General features: G+C 37.8%; 1 protein-coding gene and 1 long non-coding RNA gene across 6 annotated transcripts; one reads left to right on the forward strand and one right to left on the reverse strand.

The window, feature by feature from the left end:
* Positions 1-4,260: 4,260 nt before the first annotated feature.
* LOC105044601 (uncharacterized) lies at positions 4,261-9,398 on the reverse strand. Of its 2 annotated transcripts, none has more exons than XR_012141346.1 (3): positions 9,264-9,398; positions 7,077-7,146; positions 4,261-4,656 (listed from the first exon to the last, which is right to left on the reverse strand). It is a non-coding gene; the product is annotated as an uncharacterized lncRNA (long non-coding RNA). The 2 variants fall into 2 exon arrangements; XR_012141345.1 differs by having other exon boundaries at positions 7,077-7,143; positions 9,264-9,393.
* Positions 8,347-12,232, forward strand: LOC105044602 (jasmonate-induced oxygenase 1). Of its 4 annotated transcripts, none has more exons than XM_010922549.4 (3): positions 8,347-9,137; positions 9,284-9,617; positions 11,882-12,232. In XM_010922549.4, exons 1-3 carry the CDS (start codon positions 8,644-8,646, stop codon positions 12,125-12,127), a joined length of 1,074 nt encoding a protein of 357 aa, XP_010920851.1. In that variant the 5' UTR covers positions 8,347-8,643; the 3' UTR covers positions 12,128-12,232. The 4 variants fall into 4 exon arrangements, with proteins under 4 accessions (XP_010920851.1, XP_010920852.1, XP_073113355.1 ...); XM_010922550.4 differs by having other exon boundaries at positions 9,287-9,617; XM_073257254.1 differs by having other exon boundaries at positions 8,347-9,058.
* Positions 12,233-12,532: the final 300 nt, after the last annotated feature.

A 12,532-nucleotide genomic window follows, 5' to 3' on the forward strand; every position in this document is an offset into this window, starting at 1 on the left:
TCTTTTGGATTGGAGTTTTGTGATGATAACCACAAAATTTGAAATTAAAAAATCAATAGTATGAATGATTTCAACATCTGGTCGATTAAGATGCAAGTCTTTGTGATTCAACAAAGTCTGTAAAACATAATGGAAGGTAGGAAGAAGTTACCCGATAGCATATACGGTGGGGACAAAGAGGAGCTATTCTTTGATAGATTGGGTGCTTACAAAAGTTGTTGAAGAGGAGACAATAGCTGAATTGTGATTAAAATTAGAGAGTAGATACATGACGAAGCCACTTGCAAACAGATTATATTTGAAGTATCGACTCTATCGCTTGTGTTGAAAGAAGGTATATCTGTGAAAAATCATATTGATGAAGTTAATAAAACCATTTTGGATTAAAGAAATATTATTGTTCCAATTGCTAATAAAGATCAATTCCTTATTTTATTGTATTCACTACTATCATTTTATGAGATCTTCGTTGATACCATATTGTATCATAAAAAATCACTTTAGTCCATGATATAAAAGATGCCTTGCAATCTTAAAGAGTTGAAGAAAAAAGTACCTGCAAATTATAATTGCTAGAGGTAGAAATAGAGAAAGGGGTTCAAACAGTAAGGGTAACTATAGATCAAAATTGAAATATAAAAATATCTATTGTTTTCATTATCACAAGACATACTAGAAGACTTTGTCCAGAAAGAAAAAAAAAATAAGGATGAAAAGAGAGAGTATGTCTTTAAAGCTAATACTATGCAGCACAAGAAAATTTTGCAAAAAAATTTTGATTATGCTGGTAGTGAGATTCTGTCGGTCAGTGTCAGTAGCTTTGGGATAGTAGATTTTTTATTTTGATTGTTTCTTTCGTATGACTCTTAATACAAATTGATTTTCTACTTATCAAACAAGGGAAGGAAAGATCCCATTGGGAGATAATAAATCTATAATGGTTGTTAATGGTTGAACAATTCAAATTGAGATGTATGATGGTGTTATGCAGATCTTAAAAGCTCAAAATGTACTTTCAAAATTTTTTTTTAAAAAAAAATCTCCTTAGATACTCTAGATTCTCATGGATATAGTATACTGACGAAAATAGTTTACTGAAAGTCTCTAAGGGAGCCCTTGTAGTAATTAAAAAAAAATTGATTAATGGATTATATCACTTAGTGGATAGAACAATAATGGATACTATAGTAGTTTCTTCATCATTAAGATTGTCAGTTATGGATGCTACTAAGTTATGGCATATGTGTTTCGGATATCTGAGGGAGAGAAGGATGATGAATTTGTCCAAAAGATATTTGCCTGATACTATGAAGATTCAAAAAAACTGGACTTATGCAAAAATTATATTTTTAACAAGCAGTGTAGGGTAAAGTCCAGTACCGGTAATTACAGTACCAAAGATATATTAGATTACATCCATTCAAATCTCTATAGTCCCTCTTTAGTTGCATCAAGGAGTGCACATCATTATTTTCTAACATTAAAGATTTAGGTATGTTTTCTAAAATACAAAGATAAAGTATTTGTCAAACTAAAATAGTATAAAATCTTGTTTGAGAAGCAGATTGGAAGAAGATTAAAATCCAGACAACTGATAATAGCTTGGAAACTATTAAGTGAAGTTGATAATTTTGCAAGAATAAATGTATAGTGAGACATCGCACTGTATAGAGAATATCATGGCAGAATAGAGTTGAAGAATAGATGAACAGGACACTAATGGAGAAAGCTCGTTGTATGCTCTCAAATGATGGTCTTGAAAAAACTTTCAGGGCTGAAGCAGTTAATACAGCATGGTATCTGGTAAATTGATTTTCATCAACTACAATTGAGTGAAAGATTAAGCATGAGATATAGTCCAGTCATTTTATTAGTTATTCTAATTTGAGAATATTTGATTGCCCTGCATATGTTCATGTGATTAATGGTAAACTTGAATGGAGGGAAAAGATGCATATTCTTAGACTATGTAGATAGAAAAAAGGGATATAGATTATGGTGTATAGATGATTCTAGGTCACTTAAAATTATTATTCATAGAGATATTATTTTTGATGAGTCTGCTATATTAAACCAGAGAAGGAATTTATTGATAGTGTTGGTATTGTCAGTAAATAAGTGGAGCTTGATGTTGAAGCTCAAGGGCGAGTGCACAAAATTCTTCAGTTTAGCCCAATGAGATAGATATAGGATTTATATAGGATGATGCGTCACCACAGGAACAGCAGTATAATATTAAAGAGATGAGGTAGGTTAGACTATCCTCACAACATGCTAACATGGAATTACTTAAGGTCTTATAGTAACTACGAGTATTAAAGATTTGGAACCTTCCTCATATCAGGATCTAGTTAATAGCAAAAAGTATATAGAATGGGCCACAACTATCAATGAAGAAATTGTGTCACTTAAAAAAAAAATCATACTTGGGAGTTTGTCCAGTTACCTAAGGATAAGAGAAAAGTAGGCATGTAAATGGATTTCAAGAAAAAAAGAAGATATTCCTAGGACTGAGACAGCATGGTTAGTTGTAAAGGGCTATGCTTAGAATGACGGAATGGACTTTCATAAAGTATCTTTTCTATCATAAAGTATAGCTCCATATGTGTTCTATTTGCCATGATTTGTGTGTTCGACTTAGAGCTTCAATAGCTTAATGTCAGAATTGCCTTCTTATACAGTGAAGTAGAGGAACAAATCTGAAATATCAAAGACAGAGCTGTTTCTTGTTCTATGTAAATCGAATTATATTTGTCTGTTGAAGAAATCTTTATATAGTTTGAGGTAATCATGTAGACGATGGTGTAGAAGATTTGATACATTCATAATTAATAATAGTTTTATTAGAAATCTCTATGGTAGTTGTATGTACTATAAAAAAACTTCTAGAGATTTTTGTATGTATTTGTTGTTGTATGGTACTAATGATACTTTGATTGCAACAAAGTAAATCAATAGATTGAAAGTTCAATTTAGTGATGAATTTGAAATGAAAATTTTGGATGTGGCAAAGAAGATTCTGGAGATAAAGATCAATAGAGATCAATAAGCAGATCGATCGTACTTATCTTAGAAAAAGTATATAGAGAAGGTGCTCGAAGGTTTTGATACAGATAGATTCAAACCAGTGAGTACTTCTTTGGCCACATATTTTAAATTATCTAGTTCCTTATCATCGCAAATTAAGGAGAAGGTGGAGCACATGTCACATGTTTTATATGCTAGTGTATTTGGTAGCTTGATGTATTCTCTGGTTTATACTAGATTAAATATTTCATATATATATTATTAGTATAGTTAGCAGGTACATGGCCAATCTTAGAAAGATATGGGTAGATCGTGAAATGGATTATGAATATTTGAGATATTCTATAAATGTTAGCTTAGTCTATTATAGTAGTAGATCAACTAATAGTATTGCAAATGATGTTGATTCTGATTATACAGATGATTTGGATAATAATGATATTGTTGCATCCAGAAGATAGCCACCATAGAAAATGCAGTTGATATATTGATACAGCTACTTCCAATTATTGCTTGAACTTGATTGGTGTTGGTAGAGGCTGATTCCCTAATGGGGCAGGTGAAAAAGTAGCAAGAAAGATTATAATATATTTGACTTCATAAACTTCAAGCTAAGGTGGAGCTTTATTGAGTTTGTTTTGAATTTTACTTTTAGTAGGATAAACCTATATCACTGAATGTTTATTTGGATAGCATTCAAGGATATATCGAATTAGGACATTGGTTTAAACTAATTTATTATAGAAACATCAGTTTGAGTCTAAATTAGTTTACTATATTATATATATCTCTTGTTATCCTAAAAGGAGTAGTAGTAATTAAATAGTAATTGAGTGTCCTAAAGAACTGGTGTGTTGGAGTCTAGAGTTTGTGAGGTAATTTTGTATTCTGTAATCTCCACCTTATAGTGAAGTTTTTGCCACTATCTCTACTTGTAGATATAAGTTAGTGGACCGAACTCTATAAATTTTGTGTATTCTTTTTTTTTTGTCCTCTTTTCTTTTTTTTTTTCCTCCTCTTTTTCCTTCTTGTTTTGTTATTTTGCTTATCTATTGCAACAATAATCTTAATTGGATGAGACTCACATAATTATTAGCAGCAACTAGATGCATATGAGGATCAGTGGCATGAAAAGGAGAAAAGGAAGGATACTTTAAATTAATTAAAATCTCTTACCACTTGATCTCGAGCATTTCATCACTCTAGAAAGGTTGTCATAGTTTTTATCTTTTTCTTTGGGAAAGTCCATATTCTTTTTATCGGATCCATCCATGCATGTCTCTTTTGTGTGTGTGCGGAGAGAGAGAGAAATACACACACACACACACAGAGAGGTGGTAAACAAGGCCATCGTTTTGGCACATCTTGCAAACTTTGATCCCTTCACAGCCTACAATAGGCCGAACACTATCTAAGAGCCACCAATTTAGGCTCTTGCGGGGCCAACCCCACGCATGACGACTAAATGATAATTAAACCTCATCTCCTGCAATGATGCCAGCCGAGCATTACTGCATGCGAATGAAGCACTGGGTATTGGATCCGCGGAAGGATTCAGTGGTTTAGAATCCTTCTGCAGCAGCGTCAAGTAGGCGGCGGACAACACTATCACGCATCCCTCCAGCAAATCTAACCAAAAAAGCATGGGATTTTAATCAACTTTTTAAGTGTAGTAAACAAAGCCAAGTGGAGAAAACATCATTGGATATGGTTTGAGACTTTTGAGTGGTGGTGGTCTGTTTCGGGATTCTATACGCAATTATGAGTAAGTAACTTCTATATGCTGACGTTGATCTCCACCAATAGGTTCCTTGTATGATCACCTAATGCAGAAGAGTTACAAAGAAACACTACAGTAGTGGCTAATCTCACAATGCTTTTCCAACAACTATTAATTTTAGTTTGTTGATATCTCACTTCTAAGAACTTGGTTCACCAGAAGGCCACGTTTCAAATGCCAAAGTCTCGTGCAAAAAAGAGATCAATTAAACTTTTAAACTCATTTGGTTCGCAAGAAGAGAAAGAAAGAGTAATCAACGAGAAAATATAGAGACTCTATGTTTAGTTAGAGTTTTCAAGAAGACCGATGGAAAAGTAGCTTTTTCATGAGAATAAAATTCTCTCACTCCATATGAAAAAAAATCCACGTGAAGCATAGAAAACTCCAACTCCTATCAACTGAAAATTGCGTTTACTTTTTTCCAACAGTATTCTGAAGCTTTTAAAAGAATTGGATCAGATGATTTTCTTTATTAAGGATACAACAGATTTTTTTATATGTAAACTATTTTTTTAAATATTATAAATTAAATGCTGGCATCAGTATTTTGAAAAAAATATTACAGTATAAAAAAAATCTTTCTGTAAACCAAACGAATCATAAAATATTTTAATTTACACTACGTGGAAAGCCAAGATGATTGTATGCATATGGACCCAAGCTGACAGAAGGGATCAACTAGAAGTTGCCAAGAATTTCCACAACGTTGCAAAAAAATTCACGAGCGAATAGGACAACCAATTTGTACTACGTGGAGAGCCAAGATGATTGCATGTGTATGGACCCAGGCTGACGGAAGGGATCAACTAAAAGCTGCCAAGAATTTCCACAACGTTGCAAAGAATTCACAAGCGAAGAGGACGTGGCCAAGGCCTCCGATTACTGGTCAAATCGTGTGATGAGGCTTGCCTGCCGGCTTGCCACGCCTTCTATTTACAGTTGTGGCATATGACATGCGTCGTTATTTGATTACTTCACATGAGATTAAGTGTCTAGGAAAAACATACTCACATGTCACAAGCACAAATTTTACCATGCGGATTGTGTCACATTAATTTGTTTTTAGAAGAAAGATAATTTATATATTAGTTTAAAATGATATCTTCAATTTGAAAACGATGGAAGATTGTAAGTCGGATTGACTATAGAAAAGGGTATATTGCATTGTGAAACATTTTCTAACTATATGTATTTAAATTTGATTTTATTAACAGCTTAAAATTAACTATCCATACATGCATGTAATGTAATAATATAACATTATCATAATTAATTAACAATAATGTTAATTATTTGCATCCCTAAGACTAAAGGCATGCAGGCCAAGCTATATTGTACTATATTAAAGGAGAATCCAATCTTTGGAGAATGATAGGATCCAAGGAAACTCCCTATGTACTATAAACTAGAGGAGAATCCAATATATTTAACGTAGGGCTTCTTCTTTTTCCTCCTTCCTCTTTATTCTTTGAATGATAAAGAAAAGCTGACAAATTATCCCATTCCATTTCACGACATATGAAGGGATCGGTTTAAAGGCTAAAAACAATACTAACTCATATAATGGAATTAATGTTTATATCCAATTGATGCAGCAATTTTAGTGAAACCATAAATATCCTTTGATAACGAATAAAGGATTGAAGATTTTTTTTAGGTTAACACTCTCTTGGCTACAACATATGTAGGAAAGGGCATGCTTTGCACCATAGTGTTTGATGCTTTCCATGTTATTGAGGATTTTGAACGTGTGTTCTTATAAATATTCAAATTATATATATACCCTTATAAATTCACTATTTATGTGATATCTTTATAAAATTATTTCTTATTGCACATCTGTCACCATCCACTCAAGGATGTTAGTTTAACTAGTATTTAATTTGATATACATACCCTTATAAATATCTAAAATCATATAGATATTCTTGTAAATTTACTGTTTCCATGATTATCCTTATAGATTTTTGCACATGTCTACCCACCAATCAATAGGTCATCTAACATCATGAAGGAATGAGCTATTCAAAATTAACTTTATACCTAGCTTTGATTTGGTCATTAGAAGATGACCACCTATAGATATGAAAGGTCGTTTAAATTGTACTAGACTCACCAATCCATTCTTAGCCAAAAGTGAATCCTATGAAAAAACTAGGTATGCATGGTTATTGAGCCAATGCTAGTTTAATATAAATTGCGGATGCCATTCTAGTCAGCTTATTGTCGCAAATGGAATTAATAATCGAGTTACATATATAGATGCTACCTTCAATGTGGACTCCAAAGATTTTTCTGCCCCCTCATTTTTGTCCTCGCAAGGCTATCCTAGCTTCCTGCTGTATGTTAATTATCAAAATAAGCAAAACAGAAGCCCATATACGATGTCATACATGGGCAGATGAGATACTTATCAAAAGGAAAATGTGAAAGTTGAACACCGCACGTTACTTGCATACACAGTTAAAGATAGCACCATCTTTTTGGCTACATCAAGATTAGCAAAATATCATAGTAAGTTCCTCCAGATTATAATACTATAAACTAGTAGCCCGTCCCATAACTCCAATCTGGAACATGTGAGACCCGTCATGATCACGTCAATCATTAATGCCCTCTCAACCTAGCCACTCATTTATGTCTAAGCTAGCCTATCTTTTGAGCCCATTGACCGAACCAACTTCAACCCATTGCATCTGGTCGACCTTCCAGAATCATAAATTATAAAGTACATGAGGCACAAAAGATCCAAGGGGATAGTCGTGACACCACCAATAAAAACAAAGATCCATGCCAATCTCCCACATGCTTAAAGACATTCGTGGGCCAGTTGGAGGACATGAAGGCATTATGGACGAAAAATTTTTATTCTACCACATATGTTCTAGATAAAGTCAATAAAAAAATACCCGAAGATACCGGCAAAACCTTCTCCATCCCCATGCATATTGGCCTCTGCCGATCTACGTTCGATCGGGTTTATATCTTACATGATGTTGATCGTTGGATGGCGCTCTACACAGATCTCAAAGCATTCCAAAATCTTGCCTTCATCTGTCTGCACGGAACTCCAAACGATCATTCTCAATCCAACGGTGGATTCTTGAAGGAAGGTGAATCTCTTCCTCGCGAAAAAGGTATAGAACCCCTTGTCCGTCTTTCCTCCCATCCGCCCGCTTACTATTTAACGCGAGGTGCTTGAAGAAGACCAACAAGAAGAAGCCATTATACCACGTCTTTTGAACCCACTCTCTCTGTCTGTATCCCTCGAGTCGCGTCCATTTTCGTTTTCTCAGGCTCGTGCTTGTCGGGCCCGTCGACTTCGCAACATTATAATGAGGACAAAAACCCAACCCCTCCTCTCTTGTTAAAAAAATAAATAAATAAAATAAATCCATAACCAAATAAATAAATAAAAACCCTTCCATTTGCTACCCCTCATGGGGGGTATCTTTTTCGACTTGGAAGGGTGGTGTTCACCACCCAGCTATATATCCCCATTGATATCACGTTTGCGTCTCCGTCCCTTTCGTCCATCAATACCCGTTCACAACTCTTTCCCTCTTCCACCCTTCGGCCTGCTCTTATCCATCTCTTTTCCCACTACTTTTAACTCCCTCCACCATTTCCCCCCATCTCTCTGTACCTCTCTCAAGTGTTCTTCTTCCTCCTTATCTCTGCCTCCCTTTTTATCCCTTTATATATGAGAGTGAGTCTAACATGGTCAGCCGGGAAGAGTCGTGCCGTATACCATCATCGTCGTACAGGCCTTTTGTACTTGTTATCTCATAGAATCCGGCGTCGGCGACTGGAGGAGGTGAGAGATTTTGTGATGCATGGATTGCCTCCAAGACTGGCCCGAACCAATCGTCCGCGTCCAGTCCCTTTCGGACAGCGGCGCCACCACGATCCCCGACAGGTACATAAAGCCGCCCTCCGACCGTCCTTCTTCGGCCCCATCCGCCAACCTCAGCATCCCGGTCATCGACCTCGATTCGCTCGCCTGCACCGACGGCACCGCCGACCGCGCGGCCGTCGTCCGGGCCGTATCCGATGCGTGCCGGGACTGGGGATTCTTCCAGGTGGTGAACCATGGGGTGGATCCACGGCTGATGAGACGGATGAGGGAAGCGTGGCGGGGCTTCTTCCATTTACCCATGGAAGCGAAGCAGGTGTATGCCAATTCCCCCAAGACTTACGAGGGCTACGGCAGCCGGCTCGGGATCGAGAAGGGCGCCATTCTCGATTGGGGTGACTACTACTACCTCCACATCCTTCCCCCCTCCCTAAAAAGCCATGACAAATGGCCTGCCCTTCCTCCTTCCTTGAGGTACATACATATATATATATATATATATAACAAAATCTCAACAATTCGTCGAAATAGCATGCAGATTAGAAAGCAAAACATATATAATCGTATCAAATTCGTATATCTTCTTAACATTAAACGTACCGTTTAATTATTTGGATCAGCAGGGAGACTACCGACGACTATAGCCGAGAATTGATAAAGCTGTGTGAAAAAGTGATGAAGGTGCTGTCGTCGGGCCTGGGACTGGAGGAGAATTTCCTACAGAAGGCGTTCGGCGGGGACGACGTGGGTGTTTGTATGAGGGTCAATTTCTACCCCAAGTGCCCCCAGCCGGACCTCGCTCTCGGCCTCTCCTCGCATTCGGATCCGGGCGGCATAACCGTGCTCCTGGCCGATGACCGCGTCAAAGGCCTTCAGGTTCGCCGAGGCGATGCTTGGGTCGCCGTTCAGCCGATTCCCGACGCCTTTATCATCAACGTCGGCGATCAAATTCAGGTAATTAAACTAGCATGTATCTATCTATCGCTAGCTTTAACTCTCCTTTTATTTTACCCTCATCCTCTCGGCATCCTCCCCCTGGGCTTGTTTGAGCCTATCACCGCGACACGTGCTAGTGGTTTCGTGGAGCCAAGCAATCTGCCGTCACTTAGCTGCGAGGTTCGAAGAAGTCGGTCTTTATCCTTCCTGCTAGCTCTTCTTAGTTCTTTGCATGACCGACCGGAGCGTGTGGTGCACATATGTCGAGGTGCGGTCCAATTGCCAGGGCAAATAGAGAGAGGACAGCTCGGACCGGTGCCTTGGCTGACCGCCCGTGTTTGTCCTTGGGCCTTTTTGTTCTTTCCCCTCTCCAGAGCAATGCCTCGGCAAGCTCCTGGAAAGTCACAAGGCAGCTAGAGAACCAGCTCGATCGGCCACAAGCCAATCCATTTTCACCACCTGGACACTCTAGCCACCTCATATATCAACATAAAGATAAAATCGAAAAGGCAAATTTGGTTAAACACCCCTCTTTTGAGCCAACGGAACCTAACCCAATCCAATGCTCCACACTTAATTCTCTCCTTGCTCTCAAAGAAAAGAAATCCTCCCATGTACACAAGCAAAGTATATATCAAAAATATTGGTTATCTAAGCAATACTTGACCCAACTTTAGATTTTGAGAGAGAGAAAGAGGGACTGCATGGACGGAGCGGTGCTCATGAATAGACGAGAGTACTGGAGCAGCGCTTGGAAGGCGAAAGATGCAAGCTAGGGTAATGGAAGAGGAGTGATACTTGGGAGGTGGGAGACGCTCAACCGGAAGAGAGCCGATATCAGGATGCGGATGATGCTAGCTCTATGGAGGTCTCGATAGGGGATTCCATTCGGTCTGAAGAGAGGGGATGTAACGGTCGGCAAGGATTCTATTCACTCAAGATAGGGGGGAAAAAAAAGATAAGAGAGCTAGCTCGACGATTTTTTTTTTTTTTTTTTTCCTTACAGTAAGATAGCCAGAATGTTCATGGTGTATCACTAGCTAGTACATCGCGGTATAATTTCTCCTTGCAGCAATCGCGTTGCACACTTCATGATGTCAATTCTAAGAAAGCGGGGAGAATATACAACACCTGAGTGATTTCTCAAGTGATCTTTCTGAATCAAGTTACCATTTTGCTTTTTTCACTGCGGCCTCTTGGATGGTTCTGTGCTCGTACACGTCTTTGGACGTCGTTTTCTTCACCCTGGTGGAGAAATTCTAAGCCTCATTTTATTGAGCCTTCAAGACTCTTGTCTTATCCTTGATTTGAAGGCCATTTTCCATTGCAAAAGCTCTTAAATTCCTTTGGAGAGAGAGAAGTTTTCTAATCCACCCTAACCGAATGTATCTTTTTAAAAAAAAATAAATAAAAAAATAATAAATATGGTCTAAATTTTTATAATTCAGATCGAATTTCACTTTTAGTTAAACAATCTTATTTTTTTAAAAAATTAGATATAACTTATAAAAATATTTATGAAAAAGATAAAATTTTATAAAAGATAGGTTTCGACTTCTATATCAATTTTATTTTTAGTAATTTTATCTTTTTATTTAATCAAGAGATATGCTTAATCAAATTTTTTTTAAAAAAAAATTATTTTTATCAGTCTGTTTCAAGGTCTTGGCTTCCCACATGCTCTTGCATCCATACTAATCCTCCCTACAATGGCCAAAGGTGGTTCACTTGGAATCTAGTGATCAATCATGTCCTCAATCAAAACCTGCTTATTATTTTTTAGTAGGCTATTGTCTCGATCGATGTTGAGCCGGGCATCAGTGGGGTTTTAAGAAAAAGTGGCCGCTCCTTATAAAAGGATAAAGTTCAGCAGTGGATAGGTACCTCATGTCACTTACTTTCCAAGGGTCATTATTCTACAGAGCAAAGGGTATTTCTTGGCTCTCTCTGCCTCCCTCCAAATTCAAACCCACGTGCTCATTCTATCGGTCCAAACTCCCCCTAGTCGACACATGCCACGCCTCCCATTACTTGCTTCTACCCATCCTCTTGCGACAACACCACATCAATGTGATATCATGGCTCCTCTAATTATTATTAAAAATTACCCAAAAAATCACTAACTAGTTGGTCTTTGGGGTAACAATTGATCTAGTCCTAAAGTAGATATGACTTTAAAATCCACGTGACATAATTATATTATATTATCACTCAACATACTACATACAATGGACATCCATAAAAATATTACTAAACAATAATTTATTTCTAATTTGTGGCAGGTGCTCAGCAATGCGACGTACAGAAGTGTGGAGCATAGGGTGGTGGTGAACTCAGAAGCAGAGCGGATATCTTTTGCTTTTTTCTACAATCCAAAGAGTGACCTGCCAATAGAACCAGCCCCTGAATTGGTGACACCTGACCGCCCTGCACTCTATCAACCCATGTCCTTCAACGAGTACCGTCTCTACATCAGGAAGAATGGCCCTCGTGGAAAATCACAAGTAGAATCGCTCAAGGCCGTCTGATGATATCTTTGATTTCATCATCCCCTCTCTTCCTCTTCTTTGGTATTTGTACATCATTGGTATTAGTAAGAATTTATATATATGTAAATCTCATTTGGCCCACCATCGAGCTTTGTCCGCATCTCTCTCCCTCTTTGTTGCTCTCACATACACGAAAGATTAAAACTATAATAATAGATTCCATTGCGTACCGATATATGCGGGACCCAGTAAACTTATGTTGGGTGGAGAGAGGCTAATGTCGTACCGACCAGAACACATCAGCGATGTGGTGGATGCCCTCGAATAGGGCCACGTGTGATCCGTGCGCAATACAAGGACGGGTGTACGATGGAGAGGGATTGTATCTTTCCCGCGAAAGAAGGATTCACCCTCTTTCGGGCGAATCCATCGTAGGATCGGGCG

Source organism: Elaeis guineensis, chromosome 5 (genome assembly GCF_000442705.2).
Source record: "Elaeis guineensis isolate ETL-2024a chromosome 5, EG11, whole genome shotgun sequence".
Taxonomy (NCBI): Eukaryota; Viridiplantae; Streptophyta; class Magnoliopsida; order Arecales; family Arecaceae; genus Elaeis; species Elaeis guineensis.